Source organism: Scyliorhinus canicula, chromosome 21 (genome assembly GCF_902713615.1).
Source record: "Scyliorhinus canicula chromosome 21, sScyCan1.1, whole genome shotgun sequence".
Taxonomy (NCBI): domain Eukaryota; kingdom Metazoa; phylum Chordata; class Chondrichthyes; order Carcharhiniformes; family Scyliorhinidae; genus Scyliorhinus; species Scyliorhinus canicula.
In genome coordinates, this window is record NC_052166.1 from 13615451 (window position 1) to 13638181 (window position 22731).

Consider the following 22731-nt stretch of genomic DNA (forward strand, 5'->3'; position numbering starts at 1 on the left):
GCACCAGAGTTTTGTACAGCTGCAACATGACCTCATGGCTCCGAAACTCAATCCCTCTACCAATAAAAGCTAACACGCCTTCTTAACAACCCTATCAACCTGGGTGGCAAATTTCAGGGATCTATGTACATGGACACCGAGATCTCTCTGCTCATTCACACTACCAAGAATCTTACCATTAGCCCAGTACTCTGTATTCCTGTTACTCCTTCCAAAATTAATCACCTCACACTTTTCTGCATTAAACTCCATTTGCCACCTCTCAGCCCAGCTCTGCAGCTTATCTATGTCCCTCTGTAACTTGTAACACCCTTTCGCACTGTCCACAACTCGACCGACTTTAGTGTCATCTGCACATTTACTCACCCATCCTTCTACGCCCTCCTCCAGATCATTTATAAAAATGACAAACAGCAGTGGCTCCAAAACAGATCCTTCTGGTACACCACTAGTAACTGAACTCCAGGCTGAACATTTCCCATCAACTACCCATCATTTCCCATCAACTGTCTTCTTACAGCGAGCCAATTTCTTATCCAAACTGCGAAATCACCCTGAATCCCATGCCTACGTATTTTCTGCAATAGCCTACCACGGGGAACCTTATCAAACGCTTTACTGAAATCCATATACACCACATCAACTGCTTTACCCTCATCCACCTGTTTGGTCACCTTCTCAAAGAACTCAATAAGGTTTGTGAGGCACGACCTAACCGTCACAAAACCGTGTTGACTGTCCCTAATCAAATTATTCCTTTCCAGATGATTATAAATCCTATCTCTTATAAACCTTTCCAAGACTTTGCCCAGAACAGAAATAAGGCTCACTGGTCTATAGTTACCGGGGTTGTCTCTACTCCCCTTCTTGAACAAGGGGACAACATTTGCTATCCTCCAGTCTTCTGGCACTATTCCTGTAGATAATGACAACATAAAGATCAAAGCCAATCTCCTCCCTAGCTTCCCAGAGAATCCTTGGATAAATCCCATCCGGCCCAGGGGGACACTTTTCTGAATTGCTAACACCTCCTCCCTATGAACCTCAAGCCCTTCTGGTCTAGTAGCCTGTATCTCAGTATTCTCCTCGACAACATTGTCTTTTTCCTGTGTGAACACTGACGAAACATATTCCTTTAGCACCTCTCCTATCTCCTCGGACTCCACGCACAACTTCTCACTGCTGTCCTTGACTGGCCCTACTCTTACTCTAGTCATTCTTTTATTCCTGACATGCCTGAAGAAAGCTTTAGGGTTATCCTTGATTCTACCTGCCAAAGACTTCTCATGTCCCCTCTTTGCTCTTCTTTGCTCTCTTTAGGTCCTTCCTAGCTAACTTGTAACTCTCGAGCTCCCTAACTGAACCTTCACGTCTGTGCCCATCCCCTTCAGTTTCCTTCCCCATCCTATGCATCCTAAGTCTTGCCTCATCGCATCATTGCCTTTCCCCCAGCTATAACTCTTGCCCTGCGGTATATACCTATCCCTGCCCATTGCTAAAGTAAACGTAATCGAATTGTGGTCACTATCACCAAAGTGCTCACCTCCCTCCAAATCTAACACCTGTCCTGGTTCATTACCCAGTACCAAATCCAATGTGGCTTCGCCTCTTGTTGGCCTATCTACATACTGTGTCAGGAAACCTTCCTGCACACATTGGACAAAAACGGACCCATCTAAAGTACTCGAACTATAGTGTTTCCAGTCAATATTTGGAAATTTAAAGTACCCCGTAACAACTACCTGGTTACTTTCGCTCCTATCCAGAATCATAGAACATAGAACAGTAGAACAGTACAGCACAGAACAGGCCCTTCGGCCCTCAATGTTGTGCCGAGCCATGATCACCCCACTCAAACCCACGTATCCACCCTATACCCGTAACCCAACAACCCCCCCCCCTTAACCTTACTTTTATTAGGACACTACGGGCAATTTAGCATGGCCAATCCACCTAACCCGCACATCTTTGGACTGTGGGAGGAAACCGGAGCACCCGGAGGAAACTCACGCACACAGGGGGAGGACGTGCAGACTCCACACAGACAGTGACCCAGCCGGGAATCGAACCTGGGACCCTGGAGCTGTGAAGCATTTATGCTAACCACCATGCTACCCTGCTGCCCCATCTTTGCAATCCTTTCCTCTACATCTCTGGAACTTTTCGGAGGCCTATAGAAAACTCCCAACAGGTTGACCTCTCCTTTCCTGTTTCTAACCTCAGCCCAAACTCAGTAGACGAGTCTTCATCAAACATCCTTTCTGCCACCGTAATACTGTCCTTGACTAACAATGCCACCCCTCCCCCTCTTTTAGCACCATCCCTGAGCTGACTGAAATATCTAAACCCCGGAACCTGCAACAACCATTCCTATCCCTGCTCTATCCATGTCTCCGAAATGGCCACAACATCGAAGTCCCAGGTACCAACCCATGCTGCAAGTTCACCCACCTTATTCCGGATGCTCCTGGCGTTGGAGTGGAAAGGTCAGCATGGGAACTGTAAGGAAAGCGGAGGCTAGGGCACCAGGGGAGGCCGCATTGCTCACGGCAGAAGAAATGACCAAGGTGATGGCCGTGGAACTTGAAAAGCAGTTCACAAAGCACACGGAAGCGATGAAGAAGGAGATGGGGGCAGTATTGAAAGTGCTGGTGGAGGAGGCGATTGCCCCGGTGAGGGCGGCGGTATCGAGTGCAGCGGCTGAGGTGCGGGAGCAAGGTGAGACACTGAGGGAAGTGGAAGAGGCATTATCGCAGCACAGTGATCAACTCACCTCGATGGGGAAGGAGTTGCAGAGGATGATAGAGACCAACAAGGGTCTGAGAGCCAAAATGGAAGATCTGGAAAACAAATCCAGGCGGCAGAATCTGAGGAATGTGGGTCTGCCCGAAGGAGTGGAAGGCCCGAGGCCGACTGAGCTAATGGGGGAGGGGGACCCTCCCGATATGAACTGGATTGGGCTCATCAGTCGTGGAGGCCTATTACCAAAGGAGAGTGAGCCGCCAAGATAGTGAGTGACTCTGTGTTTCTGCAGGTACAGGGTGAAGGAGAAGGTCCTCTGCTGTGCAAAGCAGAAGCAGCTGGTGCAGTGGGCTGGCATACGCATATACCAGGACAATACGGTGGAGCTGGCGAGGAGGCCGGGTGAAGAGGGCACTGTACATCAGTAAGGTGCAGTGCAGCATAGTGTATCCAGCTAAGTTGAGGGTGACCTACAAATCCAAGGACGTTTATTTTGGGACGGCGGAAGCAGCGGAGGAGATGCGAAGGCCTTCTGTGGCAGAATTGAGAAATAGTCGTGTACCGATGTAGCTTCTTGCAACTTTAGTTTTTCACTGCGTGTTGGTGTATGTATTAAATGAGTCGACGCTGTATATATTTGGACAAGGGAAGAGATGGGACTTTCATTTGCAATGATGGTTCTTTGGGGCTTGGGTGTGTATGCGGGGGTTGTGTGCTAAAGGGGATTTCTTGGATTTCCTGGGACTGGGCAAGGGGGAAGGAGACCCAGGCGGGGCCTCCACGCTGGCCGATTAAATACCACAGGAAGGAGAAGGCGTTAAACTGCATGAAGCAGAACATGAGAACATAAGAACATTACTAGGAGTAGGCCATCTGGCCCCTCGAGAATGCTCCGCCATTCAATGAGATCATAGAACATAGAATAGTACAGCACAGAACAGGCCCTTCGGCCCTCGATGTTGTGCCGAGCTTTGTCCGAAACCAAGATCAAGCTATCCCACTCCCTGTAATTCTGATGTGCTCCATGTGCCGATCCAATAACTGCTTGAAAGTTCCTAAAATATCTGACTCCACTATCACAGCAGGCAGTCCATACCAAACCCTAACCACTCTCCGAGTAAAGAACCTACCTCGGACATCCCACCTATATCTCCCACCCTGAGTCGTGAATACCGCCCAGTCCATCACACGAACCTGTCCCCCATCCATGGACTCCATCTACACCTCCCACTGCCTGGGGAAAGCGGGCAGAATAATCAAGGATCCCTCCCACCCGGTTTACTCACTTTTCCAACTTCTTCCATCGGGCAGGAGATTCAGAAGTCTGAGAACACACACGAACAGAGTCAAAAACAGCTTCTTCCCCACTGTCACCAGACTCCTAAATGACCCTCTTATTGACTGACCTCATTAACACTACACCCTGTATGCTTCAATCGATGCCAATGCTTATGTAGTTACATAGTATATCTTGTGTTGCCCTATTATGTATTCTCATGTATTTTCCTGAATTTTGTTTAATTCCCTTTTCTTCCATGTACTGAATGATCTGTTGAGCTGCTTGCAGAAAAATACTTTTCACTGTACCTCGGTACACGTGACAATAAACAAATCCAATCCAATCCATGTAACAGCTACATCCACCCGAGGAAATAGTCTCTGAACATCCACTCTATCTATCCCCCTCATCATCTTAAATACCTCTATTAAGTCACCTCTCATCCTCCTCCGCTCCAAAGAGAAAAGCCCTAGTTCTCTCAACCTTTCCTCATAAGACCTATCCTGCAAACCAGGCAGCATCCTGGCAAATCTCCTTTGCACCCTTTCAAATGCTTTCACATCCTTCCTATAGTGAGGTGACCAGAACTGCACACAATACTCCAAATGTGGTCTCACCAGGGTCCTGTACAGTTACATCTTAAACAGCGGCTCTTAAACTCAAGCTCCCTGATTAATAAACGCTAACACACTTCTTCACGGCTCTTTCCACTTGAGTGGCAACCTTCAGAGATTGTGGACATGAATCCCAAGATCTCTCTGTTCCGCCACATTCCTCAGAACCCTGCCGTTGATCCTGTAAAACGCATTCAAATTTTTTCTACCAAAATGAATCACCTCGCACTCATCAGGGTTAAACACCATCTGCCATTTTTCAGCCCAGCTCTGCATCCTATCAATGTCTCTTTGCAGCCTACAACAGCCCTCCACCTCATCCATTACTTCACCAATCTTGGTGTCATCAGCAAATTTACTAACCCATCCTTCACCCCCTCCTCCAAGTCATTGATAAAAATCACAAATAGCAGAGGACCCAGCACTGATCCCTGCAGTACACCGCTGGTAACTGGTCGCCAGTCTGAACATTTTCCATCCACCATCACCCTCTGTCTTCTATGTGATAGCCAGTTACTTATCCAATTGGCCAAATTTCCCTCTATCCCACATCTCCTTACTTTCTTCATGAACCTACCATGGGGAACCTTATCAAACGCCTTACTGAAATCCATGTATACGACATCAACTGCTCTACCTTCTTCTACACACTTAGTTACCTCCTCAAAGAATTCAATCAAATTTGTGAGGCAAGACTTACTCTTCACGAATCTGTGTTGACTATCCTGGATTAAGCTGCATCTTTCAAAATGGTCATTAGTCCTATACCTCAGGACCTTTTCCATTAACATACCAACCATCGAAGTAAGACTAACAGGAATTACCAGGGTCATTCCTATTCTCTTTGTTGAACAGAGGAACAACATTCGCCATTCTCCAGTCCGCTGGCACCATTCCCCTGGACCCAAAGATCAAAGCCAAAGGCTCGGCAATCTCATCCCTTGCCTCCCAAAGAAACCTTGGATATATCCCATCTGGCTAAGGGGACTTGTCGATCCTCGGGTTTTTCAAAATTGCTAATACATCTTTCCTCAGAACATCTACCTCCTCCAGCCTACCCGCCTGTATCACACTCTCATCGTCAAAAACATAGCCCCTCTCCTTGGTGAACACTGAAGAAAAGTATTCATTCAACGCCTCTCCTATCTCTTCTGACTCCATGCACAAGTTCCCACTACTGTCCTTGACCGGCCACAACCTCACCCTGGTCATTCTTTTATTTCTCACCTAAGAGTAAAAAGCCTTGGGGTTTTCCTTGATCCGACCCGCCAAGGACTTCTCATGCCCCCTCCTAGCTCTCCTAAGCCCTTTTTTTTAAGCTCATTCCTTGCTACCTTGTAACCCTCAAGCGACCCAACTGCACCTTGTTTTCTCATCCTTACATACTCTTCCTTATTCCTCTTGACAAGACATTCAACCTCTTTTGTGAACCATGGTTCACTCACACGGCCATTTTCTCCCCGCTTGACAGGGGCATACCTATCAAGGACACGCAGTATTTGTTCCTTGAACAAGCTCCACTTTTCATTTGTGCCTTTCCCTGACAGTTTCTGTTCCCATCTTATGCTCCCTAATTCTTGCCTAATCACATCATAATTGCCCCTCCCCTAATTATAAACTTTGCTCTGCCGTATGGCCCTATCCCTCTCCATTGCAATAGTGAAAGACATCGAATTGCTGTCACTGTCTCCAAAGTGCTCTCCCATAAACAAATCTAACACTTGGCCCGGTTCATTACCGTGGAGCTGTGTGGAGTCTGCACGTCCTCCCCCTGTGTGCGTGGGTTTCCTCCGGGTGCTCCGGTTTCCTCCCACAGTCCAAAGATGTGCGGGTTAGATGGATTGGCCATGCTAAATTGCCCGTAGTGTCCTAATAAAAGTAAGGTTAAGGGGGGGGTTGTTGGGTTACGGGTATAGGGTGGATACGTGGGTTTGAGTAGGGTGATCATGGCTCGGCACAACATTGAGGGCCGAAGGGCCTGTTCTGTGCTGTACTGTTCTATGTTCTATTACCCAGTACCAAATCCAATGTGGCCCCACCTCTTGTCGGCCTATCCACATATTGTCAGGAAACTCTCTTGCACACACTACAAAAACTGCCCCATCCGAACTGTTTGACCTATAGAGGTCCTAATCAATATTTGGAAAGTTAAAGTCACCCATGTCAACTACCCTGAGACCTCCACACCTATCCATAATCTGCTTTGCAATTTCTTCCTCCACAACTCCATTACTATTTGGGGGCCTATTGAAAACTCCTAACAACATGACCGCTCTTTTCCTATTTCTAACTTCAGCCCAAATTACCTCAGTAGGCAGATCCCCTTCGAACTGCCTTTCTGCAGATGTTAAACTATCCTTGCTTAACAATTCTACTCCTCCACCACTTTTACCACCTTCCCTACTCTTACTGAAATATCTATACCCCGGAACGTCCAACAACCAATCCTGATCCTGTTGTAACCAGTCTCCGTAATGGCCACAACATCATAATCCCAAGTACCAATCCACGCTCGAAGTTCACCAACTTATTCCGGATGCTCCTTGCATTAAAGTAGACACACTTCAACTCATGGCTGATCCTTTGTGGACTCAGCTCCACTTTTCGGCCCAAACACCAATCCCTTTATTCTTCAAAAAACTATCTATCTCTATCTTAAGAACATTTAATGAAGGAGTCTCAACTGTTTCACTGGGCAAGGAATTCCATAGATTCACAACCCTTTGGGAAAAGAATTTCCTCCTAAACACAGTCCTAAATCTACTTCCCCTTATTTTGAAGCTATGGCCCCTAGTTCTGCTTTCACCCACCAGTGGAAACAACCTGCCCACATCTATCCTATCTATTCCCTTCATAATTTTATATGTTTCTATAAGATCCCCCCTCATCCTTCTAAATTCCAACGAGTACAGTCCCAGTCTACTCAACCTCTACTCGTAATCCAACCCCTTCAGCTCTGGGATTAACTGAGTGAATCTCCTCTGCACACCCTCCAGCGCGAGTACATCCTTTCTCAGGTAAGGGCAGCACGGTAACATTGTGGATAGCACAATTGTTTTACAGCTCCAGGGTCCCAGGTTCGATTCCGGCTTGGGTCACTGTCTGTGCGGAGTCTGCACATCCTCCCCGTGTGTGCGTGGGTTTCCTCTGGGTGCTCCGGTTTCCTCCCACAGTCCAAAGATGTGCAGGTTAGGCGGATTGGCCATGATAAATTGCCCTAAGTGTTGGGTGGGGTTACTGGGTTTATGGGGATAGGGTGGAGGTGCTGACCTTGGGTAGGGTGCTCTTTCCAAGAGCCGGTGCAGACTCGATGGGCTGAATGGCCTCCTTCTGCATTGTAAATTCTATGATAATCAAAGCTGCACACAATTCTCCAGGTATGGGCTCAGTAACACCTTATACAATTGCAGCATAACCTCCCTCGTCTTAAACTCCATCCCTCTAGCAATGAAGGACAAAATTCCATTCGCTTTCTTAGTCACCTGTTGCACCGATAAACTAACTTTTTGTGACTCATGCACTAGCACACCCAGGTCTCTCTGCACAGCAGCATGTTTTAATATTTTATCATTTAAATAATAATTTTGTTTGCTGTTATTCCTACCAAAATGGAGAACTTCACATTTGCCAACATTGTATTCCATCTGCCAGACCCTAGCCCATTCACTTAAACTATCCAAATCCCTCTGCAGACTTCCGGTATCCTCTGCACTTTTTGCTTTACCACTCATCTTAGTGTCGTCTACAACCTTGGACACATTGCCCTTGGTCCCCAACTCCAAATCATCAATGTAAATTGTGCACAATTGTGGGCCCAACACTGATCCCTGAGGGACACCACTAGCTACTGCTTGCCAACCAGAGAAACACCCTTTAATCCCCACTCTTTGCTTTCTATTAATTAACCAATCCTCTATCCATGCTACTACTTTACCCTTAATGCCATGCATCTTTATCTGATGCAGCAACCTTTTGTGTGGCACCTTGTCAAAAGCTTTCTGGAAATCCAGGTATACCACATCCATTGGCTCCCCGTTACCTACCGTGCTGGTAAGGTCCTCAAAAAATTCCACTAAATTAGATAGGCACGACCTGCCCTTTATGAACCCATGCTGCATCTGCCTAATGGGACAATTTCCATCCATATGCCTCGCTATTTCTTCCTTGATGATAGATTCCAGCATCTTCCCTACTACCGAAGTTAAGCTAACTGGCCTATAATTACCCGCTTTCCGCCTACCTCCTTTTTTACACAGTGGTGTCACGTTTGCTAATTTCCAATCCGCCAGGACCATCACAGAGTCTAGTGAATTTTGGTGAATTATCACTTGTGCATTTGCAATTTCCCTAACCATCTCTTTTAGTTCTCTGGGATGTATTCCATCAGGGTCAGGAGACTTGTCTAACTTTAGCCCCATTAGCTTGCCCATCACTACCTCCTTAGTGATAACAATCCTCTCAAGGTCCTCACCTGTCATAGCCTCATTTCTATCAGTCACTGGCATGTTATTTGTGTCTTCCACTGTGAAGACTGACCCAAAATCCTGTTCAGTTCCTCAGCCATTTCCTCATCTCCCATTATTAAATCTCCCTTCTCATCCTCTAAAGGACCAATATTTACCTTAGCCACACTTTTTTGTTTTATATATTTGTAGAAACTTTAACTATCTTTTTATATTCTGAGCAAGTTTACTCTCATAATCTATCTTACTCTTCTTTATAGCTTTTTTAGTAGCTTTCTGTTGCCCCCTAAAGATTTTCCAATCCTCTAGTCTCCCACTAACCTTTGCCACTTTGTATGCATTTTACTTCAATTTGATCCCTTATTTCCTTCGACATCCACGGTCGATTTTCCCTCTTTCTACCATCCTTCCTTTTTGTTGGTATAAACCTTTGCTGAGCACTATGAAAAATCGCTTGGAAGGCTCTCCACTGTTCCTCAACTGTTTCACCATAAATTCTTTGCTCCCAGTCTACCTTAGCCAGCTCTTCTCTCATCCTATTGTAATCTCCTTTGTTTAAGCACAAAACACTCGTATTTGATTTTACCTTCTCACCCTCCATCTGTATTTTAAATTCCACCATATTGTGATTGCTCCTTCCGAGAGGATCCCTAACTATGAGATCATTAATCAATTCTGTCTCATTACACAGGACCAGATCTAGGACCGCTTGTTCCCTCGTAGGTTCCATTACATACTGTTCGAGGAAACTATCACGGATACATTCTATAAACTCCTCCTCAAGGTTGCCTTGACCGACCTGGTTAAACCAATCAACATGTAGATTAAAATCCCCCATGATAACTGCTGTACCATTTCTACATGCATCAGTTATTTCTTTGTTTATTGCCTGCCCCACCATAATGTTACTATTTGGTGGTCTATAGACTACTCTTATCAGTGACTTTTTCGCCTTACTATTCCTGATTTCCACCCTACTGGATCCAACCTTATCCTCCGTAGCACCGATGTCATCCCTTACTATTGCCCGGATGTCATCCTTAAATAACAGAGCTACACCACCTCCCTTACCATCCACTCTGTCCTTCCGTATAGTTTGATACCCTTGGATATTTAAGCAGGAGATGCAGTGAGATGGTGCTAGAGTTCGGATTTACCAGGACTTGACGGTAGAGTTGGTAAAGAGATGAGTTACGTTCAGCCGAGTGAAGGCGGCACTATACAACAAGGGACTGCGATTTGGTATGGTATACCCGCCAAAGCTGAGGGTGCCGTACAACGCCAAAGATTTTTATTTTGAAATGGTGGAGGCGGCTGAGGCGTTCATGAGGGCAGAAGGCTTGGGACAGAACTGAGGAGTGGAGCTGGAAGAGAGACTGTGGACCACGATTGAGGAGCTGGAAAATGCATAAATGTTCTAACTTTCTTTTCATTGACCTATATTGTTACTTACTTGACTTCACATTGTTATAGAGTTTAAGTTTTTGTTTGGTTTGATTGGCATTTTTTTGTTGCAACCGTTATATGTTATTTCATTGAATTGCATGGGTTAGATTGTTTTTCTTTTTCTTCTGGGACTGGGTGGGAGGGACAGTATGCCTTTAAGGGGGGGGGCCACCCACGCTAGCTAACTAAAGTCGGCTGGTGAACGGGGGTGAGGTGAGAGGAGGGCTGTGGACATTGGAGCCTGGGGAGCAGGTTTTGATGGGCCTACGAGGCAAGCAAGTTGGGGGGGGGAGGATCGATACTGGGTGAGATCTTTTCGAGGGGAAGTTTGATACCCTTGGATTTTTAAGCAGTGAGATGGTGCTAGAGTTCGGCTTTACCAGGACTTGACAGTAGAATTGGCAAAGAGACGAGCGGAGTTTAGCCGAGTGAAGGCGGGGGGGTGGGGGGATTCTGGGAGGGAGGAGGGGGTTCGATGTTAATAATGGAAAGGGACAGGTCAGGCTCATGGGGCAGGGCCTGGTGGTTTGATGATGGTGGATAAGAAGGTGGTTAGAGACCCCCAGTTGGGATAGTCACGTGGAACATGAGGGGGCTGGGAGGCCCAGTCAGGGGTCAAGGATGCTGGCGCATCTTAAAAGTTTGAAGGCCGATGTAGCAATGCTGCAGGAGACTCACTTGAGGGTGAAGGACCAGATGAGACTTAAAAAGGGCTGGGTTAGTCAGGTGTTTCATTCTGGATTTGACGGAAGAGCTCGAGGGGTAGCGGTAATGGTCAGCAAAAGGGTACAGTTCCAGATGGAGATGGTGGTGGCAGATCAGGGGGGTAGGTATGTGATTGTGACAGGGGCACTGGAGGGGAAGCTAGTGGCACTGGTAATTGTATATGGTCCCAATTGGGACGATGTGGGATTCACTAAGAAGTTGTGTGGGGCCCAAAGTAATCGAGGAATATTTGGTTTTAACTGCAAGGGTGAGGTGTCAAAGGCGGTTGTCTGGGAGGCTTTAAATGCAGTGGTGAGGGGTGAGGTGATTTTATTCAAGGCTAGGCTAGACAAAGAAGAGAGACTGGAGCATCAGAGGGTAATAGATGAGATGCTGGTGGTAGACAGGAGGTATGCAGAAGATAGGGACCCAGCGCAGTTGGAAAAGAGGAAGGAACTCCAGGCGAGCATTGAGCGACTACCAGGAAAGCGGTACACCAATTGAGGCGAGCAAGGGGGGCAGTTTACGAGCATGGAGAGAAGGCGGTCAGCTCCGTAGGGAGGTTGCGGCAAGGGAAATTGTCCAGGTGCGGGACAGGGCAGGGAAGTTGGTGGCAGCTCCAGATCAGATTAACAAAGTCTTTAAGGAATTCTATGAGAGGTTGCACAGGTCAGAGCCACCTGGGGGATGCCAGGAGATGCAGGAATTTCTAGATGGGCTGGAGTACCCGAGGTTAGGGGAGGGGGACAGGGCTACATTAGAGGGTGCAATAGTGGAGCAGGAGATAAAAGATGCAATTCACAACCCTTTTGGAGAAGTATTTTCGCCTCAATTCTATTTTAATTTGCTACCCCTTATCCTAAGACTTATGTAAGTCATTCCTTAGATGATACATCTTTGAACAAGCATTCAGACTGTTATAGTTGAACTGCTTTCACTATCTTTTCAGCGAGTGCATTCCAGGTCACAACACCTCACTGTGTAAAACAAAAATCCTACGTCGGTCCAATTCTTTTGCCAATGATCTTAAACGTGTCTCCTCTGATCACTGATCTTCCCATCAGTGAAAACAGGCTAATCAACAATAAGATGCTTCGCAGCCATGTCCAGTTCTGTGCAATGTGCATGTGTTTCCCAGCAGAGCTCACTCAGGAGTGAAAGGGAGCAGGAACCCTTTTTGGATTATTTTTCCAACCTTTAGAACAAACATAGAGCATACAGTGCAGAAGGAGGCCATTAGGCCCATCGAGTCTGCACTGACCCACTTAAGCCCTCACTTCCACCCTATCCCCGTAACCCAATAACCCCTCCTAATCTTTTTGGTCACTAAGGGCAATTTAGCATGGCCAATCCACTTAGCCTGCACGTCTTTGGACTGTGGGAGGAAACCGGAGTACCCAGAGGAAACCCACGCAGACACGGGGAGAACGTGCAGACTCCGCACAGACAGTGACCCAAGCCGGGAATCAAACCTGGCGCTGTGAAGCCACAGTGCTAACCACTGTGCTGCCCAACCAACTGTCGCCTCAGCTGAAATCAACCAACTGGGCACAGTGCACGGCTGAAACTAGGTCCCTTTGTCAGCAAAGTTCTTCCTTACGCAATATCTACAATCACACAGCTCCCAAGAGGGCAACAAGCGAGTGAACAGGAATCCTGACTGATGGAAAAAGTGTGGGAAAGATTTACTGCGATGATCTCAGAATTGGGAAGATGCACCCGTCAGGATGGAGCGATCAGGCTGCGGCTCACTTCTCTGGAAAGGAGAATGCCGAGGAGTGACTTGACAGAAGTCTTTGAAATTATGACAGGATTCAATACTGTAGATGTTGTGAACACAGTAAGTCTGACAACACCAGGTTAAAACCTGATGTTGTCAGACTTCTTACTGTGCTCACCCCAGTCCAACGCCGGCATCTCCACATCGTAGACGTGGTGAACAGTTTTCTGTCTGTGGGGAGTTCAGAAGCAGGGCGCAGAAATGTAAAATAGTCACAAACGTATCAAATTAAGAATTTAGAAGAAACTCATTTCCAAAAACAGTGATGGGAAGATGAAACTCGCTGCCATGTGGAGTGGTTGAAGAAGACAGCACTGCTGTATTTAGGGGAAACTTACAGGAGGGATAAGGAAGTAGAGAGGAAGATGGATTGGAAGGAGGCAATCAGGGTTGTGTGGCCGGTAAACACCAGCTGGGCCAAATGGTCTAGTTCTTTGCTGTAGGTTCTGTGTAATTTATCATTCTTCCCGTTCCCATCGTGGGGAAACATGGGCTGACTCAGTTACCACAGCCACAGACTAGGATGAGACCAGGTAACTTAGCATTGCTTGGCCTACAGTGCTCAGTATCACACTGTCAATGAGCCATCAGGTCAGCTACTTTATCACAGAATGATACAACACAAAAATACATTACTTGATCTATCGTGTGCCTGCTACCTCTTACAATAAATTATCTAATTAGTCTAACTCCCCTGCTTTTCCCCCATAGCTCTGCAATTATTTCCTTTTCAACTATTTATTCAATACCCTTTTAAAAGTTCCTATTGAATCTGTTTCCACGATCCTTGGCACTTCTTCCCAGATCATAATACTGAGCAGTGTTCAAAAAATTCTCATCTCCCTTTGGTTCTGTTGTCAGTCCACTTCAATCTGTGTCCTCTGGTTACTGATCCTCCAGCCACTGGAGACAGATTTTCCTTATTTACTCAATCATAATTTGTAATCTTGAACTGCTGTATTAATTCCGTTAAATAGAATGTTACAAAAAAGCTTTAAGGAATGAAGGAACATTTCCCCCAAAACAGCAGCAGAGACAAAGGGTAGAAGGCATACTGTGTGATGGGTTAATGCCCAGCTCTGACATATTGGACTGTAACAGGGCGCAGATAGAACCAAAGCAAAATAATTGACTGGGGCCTTTAGCACACACTGCCAAATTTTCCTGTTCTAATAATAACATTTGTGATTAAATTCCGAGCGTGCATAAAAATCACAGCAAGGAAAACACTTGGGTCAAATTAAGATACTTTTCTCCTCTTGGGGGCTCACAAAAGCAGGACAGGAGTAGGGACATGAGAAAGGCTTTTGTATTCTATTCCCCCTCAGGTTCGGCAGGTCAGGGTGTTGCAGCATTGACTAACGATCCCAGCCACAGCACACAATGCTCCGCATTGAGTCCAGGGGGAGGTCACCACTGCCGGCTATGAAATATCACAGCTAATTGCATTGTGATACCCTCAAATCAAAAGTGACAAGGTCTGAATGTGGATTCTCGGCAGACTCAGCGATATCATGGGGCAGTGAACCATGCCCTGACTGCCAGGCTGCCCTGCTCATGTGACAATAGCCTCTTTTCCCTCTCCGATAGCCGACAGTGACAACAGACTCTTTTCTTCTCACAGGAATGTATAGAAAGGGCTAGAGAGTCTCATTTATTCGCAACCAGACACCCTTTCAGAGCCTGAAGTGCAACAGATGACCGTGACACACTAGCTGCTCTGTCAATCACCCCCCTATTCTCCCTGGCACAGCTTGGCTTGCTCAGGATAGTTGTTAGGAAATATCACAAGAGCAGCAACACTCCGTATGCTGGCTCTATCCCAGTTACGGCTCTCGAATGATCCACAAACAGCCAGGCTATCTCCATAATTTGCATTGAAACAGGACTGAGAACCGTGATGAAAAAGTTCCAAAGTCAGTGACACCTAAATGTTCAACCATCTGGGAAGATGCATGTCGGCGGAGGAATGAAGCAAAGCTCCTGATAAGATTCAACACTGCAGGTAAAGGACACCTGAAAGTATTTTCTCCCCTTCCAACAAACGTTGCCATTTTATTGCAGTGGACAGAGGCAGTTAGGGGAACACCTCCAGGTTTCGAGTGAAGGAACAAATCTTTCCATTTTGCTGTGAAGGGTTCTGTGAAAATCATGCGGTGATTGCTGCAAAGCACAAGCTGCTGCAAACGGCAACATTCCTTTGGGAAAATGGAGGGTGTATTTGAGAGGATTCAGACCACGCTGATGAGGAATGGGAACTGTGTCCAAAGCAGAGCTAAATGTGTCCAAAGCAGAGGGAGGAGCAATATTACTGAACACCTGTATGCTGTGAAACACAATCCATTGTCCGAAATCAGCAGGGTTCTTCTAAAATTCTCCAGCTTCATAAAGCTATCAGACATTCTTGGCTTCAAACTCCCTCAAAGGGATACGACAAGAAGATAATGAAGGCTGACAATGAGAATCATTGCACATTTATATAGGACATATGACAATGATCAGCAGTTTCCCCAATAATCCGCACATTCCCGGACACACCTCACCTCTTTGTACTTGCCCTTGACGCACAGATCATTGACCAGAGCAAGCTGGGAGGATGGGTCAGTCTTGTCCACTTCATACAGGCTGATCAGGTGATCCAACATGTTAGCAGGAACCTCAGTGAGTAAAGAGAAGACTCTCACTTGCAGTGTGGCCCGTTTCAGGAGTGACTGCTAACAGGAAAACATGATGAGAGACAGTAACACTGGAAAAGGGCATAATGCCATCATCGCATCAGTTAAATTATGTTAATTACTTAATTAAGATCTAGAAACAGTGATGCCCACAGCGAGCAAACAAAAATTGAACTGAACAGCTTGCACACAATCAGAGTCATAGAGTTTTACAGCCATCAAGCAGCCATCTATTCTAATCCCAACCTCCAGCACTTGCTCCGTAGTTTTCAAGTTCGCTAAATGCTTTTCATCAGTGAAACAAAAACTTGCAAACAACTGATACTTATTACCGAACAGAACTATTTAGTTTCATAAACCTTACATTATTTACTGGCAAACATTGGGATACAGTTGCATGTGTCTCATTCTATTTATTGATGCATGTTAGGGTACAGTTCCATGAACTTCAATCTATCTGCTGAGAACATTGTTTTTATTCATACTGCGGTTAAAAGTGAGGTGAAGGGAGGAAGCGCAGAGCAGGCCAAATCAGAGAAATTGGAGAGACTTCAGAGTCTTATTGGACTGGAGGTTACAGAAATAGTCTTCCTTTTTTTCTTGGTTTGCTGGATTGAAGAAGTTGGGACTGTTTCCTTGGGGAAAAGAAGGCTGAGAGGAAATTTGATAAGAGTAATTGAAAATTATGAGGAGTCTGGACAGAGTAAATTAGGCTAAACTTCCCATTGGTGGAAAGATCGAGAATGGGAGGGCACGGAGTTAAAGCAATTGGCAAGATGAGGAAAAACATTTTAGGCAGCGAATGGTTAGGGTCAGGAACACTGTCTGACAGTGTGGTGGAGACAGGTTCACACAGCGAATGGTTAGGGTCTGGAACACTGTCTGACAGTGTGGTGGAGACAGGTTCACACAGCGAATGGTTAGGGTCTGGAACACTGTCTGACAGTGTGGTGGAGACAGGTTCACACAGCGAATGGTTAGGGTCTGGAACACTGTCTGACAGTGTGGTGGAGACAGGTTCACACAGCGAGTGGTTAGGGTCTGGAACACACTGTCTGACAGTGTGGTGGAGACAGTATTACACAGCGAGTGGTTAGGGTCCGGAACTCACTGTCTGATCGTGTGGTAGAGCCAGGTTCACACAGCGAGTGGTTAGGGTCTGGAACACTGACAGTGCGGTGGAGGCAGGTTCACACAGCGAGTGGTTAGAGTCTGGAACACACTGTCTGATCGTGTGGTAGAACCAGGTTCACACAGCAAGTGGTTAGGGTCTGGAACACTGTCTGACAAAGTGGTGGAGATAGGTTCACACAGCGAGTGGTTAGGGTCTGGAAAACTGTCTGACAATGTGGTAGAGCCAGGTTCACACAGCAAGTGGTTAGAGTCTGGAACACACTGTCTGACAGTGTGGTGGAGACAGGTTCACACAGCGAGTGGCTAGGATTTGGAACACTGTTTGACAGTGTAGTGGAGACAGTTTCACACAGCGAGTGGTTAGGGTCTGGAATTGTGTCTGACAGTGTGGTGGAGACAGTTTTACACAACAAATGGTTAGGGCCTAGAACACATTGCTTGACAATGTGGTGGAGACAAGTTCACACAGCGAGTGGTTAGGGTCTGGAATTCAATGTCTGATAGTGTGGTGGAGGCAGGTTCACACAGCGAGTGGTTAGGGTTTGGAAGACTGCTTGACAGTATGGTGGAGACAGTTTCACACAGCGAGTGGTTGGGGACTGGGATACACTGTCTGACAATGTGGTGGAGATAGGTTCACACAGCGAGTGGTTAGGGTCTGGAACACAGTCTGGTAGTGTGGTGGAGACAGGTTCACACAGCGAGTGGTTGGGGACTGGGATACACTGTCTGATAGTGTGGTGGCGACAAGTTCACACAGCGAATGATAGTGTCTGAGATACACTGTCTGACAGTGTGGTGGAGACAGGTCCAATTGAAGCTTTCAAACGGGAATGAGACACATCTCTGGTCAGGGTTACAGGGAGAAGGCTGGAGAATGACAAACGCTCGTTTGGAGAACCTGCACCGACACAATAGGCTCAATGGCCTCCTTCTGCAGTGTAACAATTCTGTGTTTTCCTTAAACTGATACACAGAGCTAGAGGATAACAGACAGGGTCAAACGCACAGGGACAATAACGGTGGCAGAATGGTTCGCACGGCTGCCACACAGCGGCAGAGACCCAGGTTCGATTCCAACCTCGCATGGCTGTCTGTGTGGTTTTTGCATGTTCTCCCAGTGTCTGCATGGGTTTCCTCCGGATACTCTGGTTTCCTCTCACAGACAAAGATGTGCAAGTTAGATAGATTGGCCTTGATAAATTGCCCCTAGGATAAAGTGGCGGATTGGACCTAGGTAGTGTGCTCTTTCTGAGGGTTGGTTTAGTCCCGATGGGCTGAATGTAATATACTGTACTGTAGGGATTCTGTGATATATACATTTTGAAAATGGTGTATTTATTTATGAAGCTATCAGAGTAAATAATAATACTTTTAATAACCTTTATTGTCACATGCAAGCTTACATTAACACTGCAATGAGTTTATTGTGAAAATCGCCACATTCTGGAGCCTGCTCGGGTACACGGAGGGAGAATTCGGAATGTCCAATCTACCTAACAGGACGTCTTTCGAGACTTGTGGGAGAAAACCCTGAGGAAACCCACACTGACACGGGGAGAACGTGCAGACTCCGCACAGACAGTGCCCCAAGCCGGGAATCGAACCTGGGACCCTGGTGCTGTGAAACAATAGTGCTAACCACTCTGCTGCCATTTGGGGAACCAGAATTAACTCCCAAATGTAGCATTTCTCGGACATGAGTTGGGGGAGAGTGGATGGTTAATCTTGTAATTTCCTGGTCAATTATATTGAAAGAAACATATCAGGACCAAACGGAAAATAATAATAATAATAATAATAATATTTTCAGTCCAGTCCTGATATGTTTCCTTCAATACAATTGACCAGGAAATTACAAGATTAACCATCCCCTCTCCCCAACCCACGTCCGTGAACCGGTGTTCAGGGCTGTACAGAATACAATCTGTGCTGGATTGTTTGTTCCTTCGCCAACCTGCTGGACTCGGGCATCCTCTTTAATCCAATTGCTGAACTGGTCGATGATGTAATGTGCCAGGGATTGTGCCTTTCCCTTTCTCCAGTCATGGCTGTTCTCCAACATGACCAGGAGCCCTTCCAGTGGGTCACTGAGGGAAGCAAATCCTCGCCTTGCTTCTTCTGGGAGCTGAGGAGACAAAGGGAGGGTGAACAAAAAGAGGGAGGCCCCTAATCTGCAAGTAGACAAAAGGAGCTTGCTAATTTATTCAGCAAAGTAACTGTTGCTCTGTGTCCCCCATCCCACTTGCTGTGACAGTGTACGGCAATCCAGATTCCTTAACACTTCATTTCACCGCAACAGCAGCCTGTGAAAAGGCAATTGTCTGCACTAATTATCCCGTAAACATGCAAAATGTCACAATGCCCTGCACCACCAAAGACAAAAGGTGCTTTCAGTGCCTGGCGATCACAGGGCAGACAGGCGCTTTTATACTGAGCTGCTTCGTAAAGGCCACGTTCCTTCAAACTTCCCTTCCCATCAGACTGCAAGGAAACAAAGACGGAGGACAAGTGAGGCAGTCACACTCGCTAACCACCTTCCTGCAGTCAAAACAGGTAGTGAGCACATTGGGGGATTTGAGGAGTAAGAGTGAGGCAGCCGTCATTGTCCTTTATATTCCTCCATGGTTTTTCTTCAATTATTATATTTGTAGATCATTACAAAAAATAATTAACCATACCAACCCCACAGAGAGAGAAATCACCACTACAACACACTGATGGGGTTGAATTCCACACGATGGGCCCCGAGATGAGCTCAGGCAATGCAAACAAAGGATGGAAGCTGACGTCTCTGCAGTCTGCAGGCCTCAGTGCCACACTGGATAGTGGGAATCACTGGGGAAACAGGGATTTCACTTCACTTGTTTTATCGTTCTGAACATTGATGAACATTTGAAAATTGCTGGAACCATAAAATGAAGAAAGAAAGAGGCCATTAGTCCAAGTGCAAATTCCTTCCTCAGCTGTCAGTTGTATCTGTGTTTAGAAACTCTCTGTTTGGAGTTAAAAGGTTGTAAGGGAGCATATCTTAGCTGCCACCTTTCAGCTGATTGCTCAGATCCCACAGCCACTATTCAAAGAGAAGCAGTGCCTTGGCTAATATCACTTCAAAACAGTTGATCTGGTCATTATGACGTTGCAGCTTGGTGGATCTGACTAGGGGCCATGTTTCCGGCATTGCAACGGTGACGACGCTTCCAAAGCACGTCATGAATCCCTGGCTTGTGACAGACTAAAATGCTTATTTGGAAAGGCAGCAAACACATTGCTGGAACGGTGCTCAGGTGCAGTCAAGGCAGCGGAGAGAATGCCCAAACCTCCAAATAACACCTGTACCAAACTGTTCACGCACATGTTTCCCACAGGTGGCATCGACTAATCAGCCATCTTCAAAATCATCAAACCAAAATAGAAACAAATCATCCTCAATCCCAAGGGATTGCCGATGGACACTGCACTTTATTGGAGAGAGACACGGGGAGAGAGAGAGAGACACAGGGAGAGAGAGAGAGAGAGACAAGGGGAGAGAGAGACGCAGAGAGAGACGCGGAGAGAGAGAGAGAGAGAGAGACGCGGGGGGGAGAGAGAGAGACACAGGGGGAGAGAGAGACAGGGACAGAGAGGCACGGGGAGAGAGAGGAACGTGGGGAGAGAGAGAGACACGGGAGAGAGAGAGACACGGGGAGAGAGAGAGAGACACGGGGAGAGAGAGAGACACGGGGAGAGACATGGGGAGAGAGAGAGAGAGAGCGGAGGAGAGAGAGACGGGTGAGAGAGAGACACGGGGAGAGAGAGAGACGGGGAGAGAGAGAGACACGGGGCGAGAGACACGGGAGAGAGAGAGAGACACGGTGAGAGGAGAGACACGGGGAGAGAGAGAGAGAGACACGGGGAGAGAGAGAGAGAGACACGGGGAGAGAGAGAGAGAGAACAGGGGAGAGAGAGAGAGAGACACGGGAGAGAGAGAGAGACACGGGGATAGAGAGAGACACGGGGATAGAGAGAGACACGGGAGAGAGACACGGGGAGAGAGAGAGACACGGGGAGAGAGATAGACACGGGGAGAGAGAGACACGGGGAGAGAGAGAGACACGGGGAGAGAGAGAACGGGGGGAGGAAGAGAGAGAGAACGGGGAGAGAGAGACACGGGGAGAGAGAGAGACACGGGGAGAGAGAGAGACACGGGGAGAGAGAGAGACCGGGGAGAGAGAGACACGAGAGAGAGAGACACGGGGAGAGAGAGCACAGGGAGAGAGAGAGACACGGGAGAGAGAGAGACACACGGGGAGAGAGAGAGACAGGGGAGAGAGAGAGAGGACACAGGGAGAGAGAGACAGGGGAGAGAGAGACACGGGAGAGAGAGAGACACGGGAGAGAGAGGGGGAGACACGGGAGAGAGAGAGACACGGGGAGAGAGAGGGGGACACGAGAGAGAGGGACACACGGGAAAGAGACACATGGGAGAGAGAGAGACACGGGGGAGAGAGAGACAAGGGAAGAGAGACATGGGGAGAGAGAGAGACACGGGGGAGAGAGAGAGACATGGGGAGAGAGAGAGACACGGGAGAGATAGAGAGACACGGGGAGAGATAGAGACACGGGAGAGATAGAGACACGGGGAGGAGGATAGAGACAGGGAGAGAGAGACAAGGGGGAGAGAGAGACAAGGGGAAAGAGAGACACGGGGAGAGAGAGAGACACGGAGACCGAGAGAGACACGGGGGGAGGAGAGAGACGGGGGGAGAGAGACACGGGGGGAGAGAGACACGGGGGAGAGAGACACGGGGGAAGAGAGACACGGGGAGAGAGACACGGGGGAGAGAGACACGGGGAGAGAGACACGGGAGAGAGACACGGGGAGAAAGAGAGACCGGGGAGAGAGAGAGACACAGAGAGAGAGAGAAACACGGGGAAAGAGAGAGACATGGGGAGAGAGAGACACGGGGAGAGAGAGAGACAAGGGAAGAGAGACAGGGAGAGAGAGAGAGACACGGGGAGAGAGAGAGACATGGGGAGAGAGAGAGAGACACGGGAGAGATAGAGAGACACGGGGAGAGATAGAGACACGGGGAGAGATAGAGACACGGGGAGAGATAGAGACACGGGGGAGAGAGACAAGGGGAAAGAGAGACACGGGGGGAGAGAGACACGGGGGGAGAGAGACACGGGGGGAGAGAGACACGGGGGGAGAGAGACACGGGGGAGAGAGACACGGGGGGAGAGATACACGGGGGAGAGAGACACGGGGGAGAGAGACACGGGGGGAGAGAGACACGGGGGGAGAGAGACACGGGGAGAGAGCAACACGGGGAAATGAAATGAAAATGAAAATCGTTTATTGTCAGGAGTAGGCTTCAATGAAGTTTCTGTGAAAAGACCCTAATCGCCACATTCCGGTGCCTGTCCGGGGAGGCTGGTACGGGGAGAGGGACACAGGGAGAGAGAGACACGCGGAGAGAGAGAGACACGGGGAGAGAGAGAGACACGGGGAGAGAGAGAGACACGGGGAGAGAGAGAGACACGGGGAGAGAGAGAGACACGGGGAGAGAGAGAGACACGGGGAGAGAGAGAAGAGACACGGGGATAGAGAGGGAGCTAGAGAAAGAGAGACAGGGTTAGAGAGAGAAAGAGAGAGAGTCATGGAGAGAGAGAGGTAGAGAGAGAGAGACACAGAGAGAGACACAGAGAGAGGGAGGCACTGGGAAATAGGGAGACACGTGGAGAGAGAGACACACGGGGAGACAGAGACACACGGGGGAGACAGAGAGACACGGGGGAGACAGAGAGACACGGGGGAGACAGAGAGACACGGGGAGAGAGAGAGACACGGGGAGAGAGAGAGAGACACGGGGAGAGAGAGAGACACGGGGAGAGAGAGAGGCACGTGGAG

The 22731-nt window shown here is 47.7% G+C and overlaps 1 protein-coding gene across 3 annotated transcripts in view; it reads right to left on the bottom strand.

Moving 5' to 3' along the window:
• exd3 (exonuclease 3'-5' domain containing 3) overlaps nucleotides 1-22731 on the bottom strand; it is a 617516-nt gene that overhangs the window by 374185 nt on the left and 220600 nt on the right. For 2 of the 3 annotated variants that reach the window (XM_038781915.1, XM_038781914.1), the window contains 2 exons: nucleotides 18796-18966; nucleotides 15573-15743 (listed from right to left, as the gene is read on the bottom strand). In XM_038781915.1, the coding sequence (XP_038637843.1) occupies nucleotides 15573-15743; nucleotides 18796-18966 (342 nt within the window). The remainder of the gene's footprint in view (nucleotides 1-15572; nucleotides 15744-18795; nucleotides 18967-22731) is intronic. The other variant, XM_038781916.1, reaches the window with a different exon arrangement.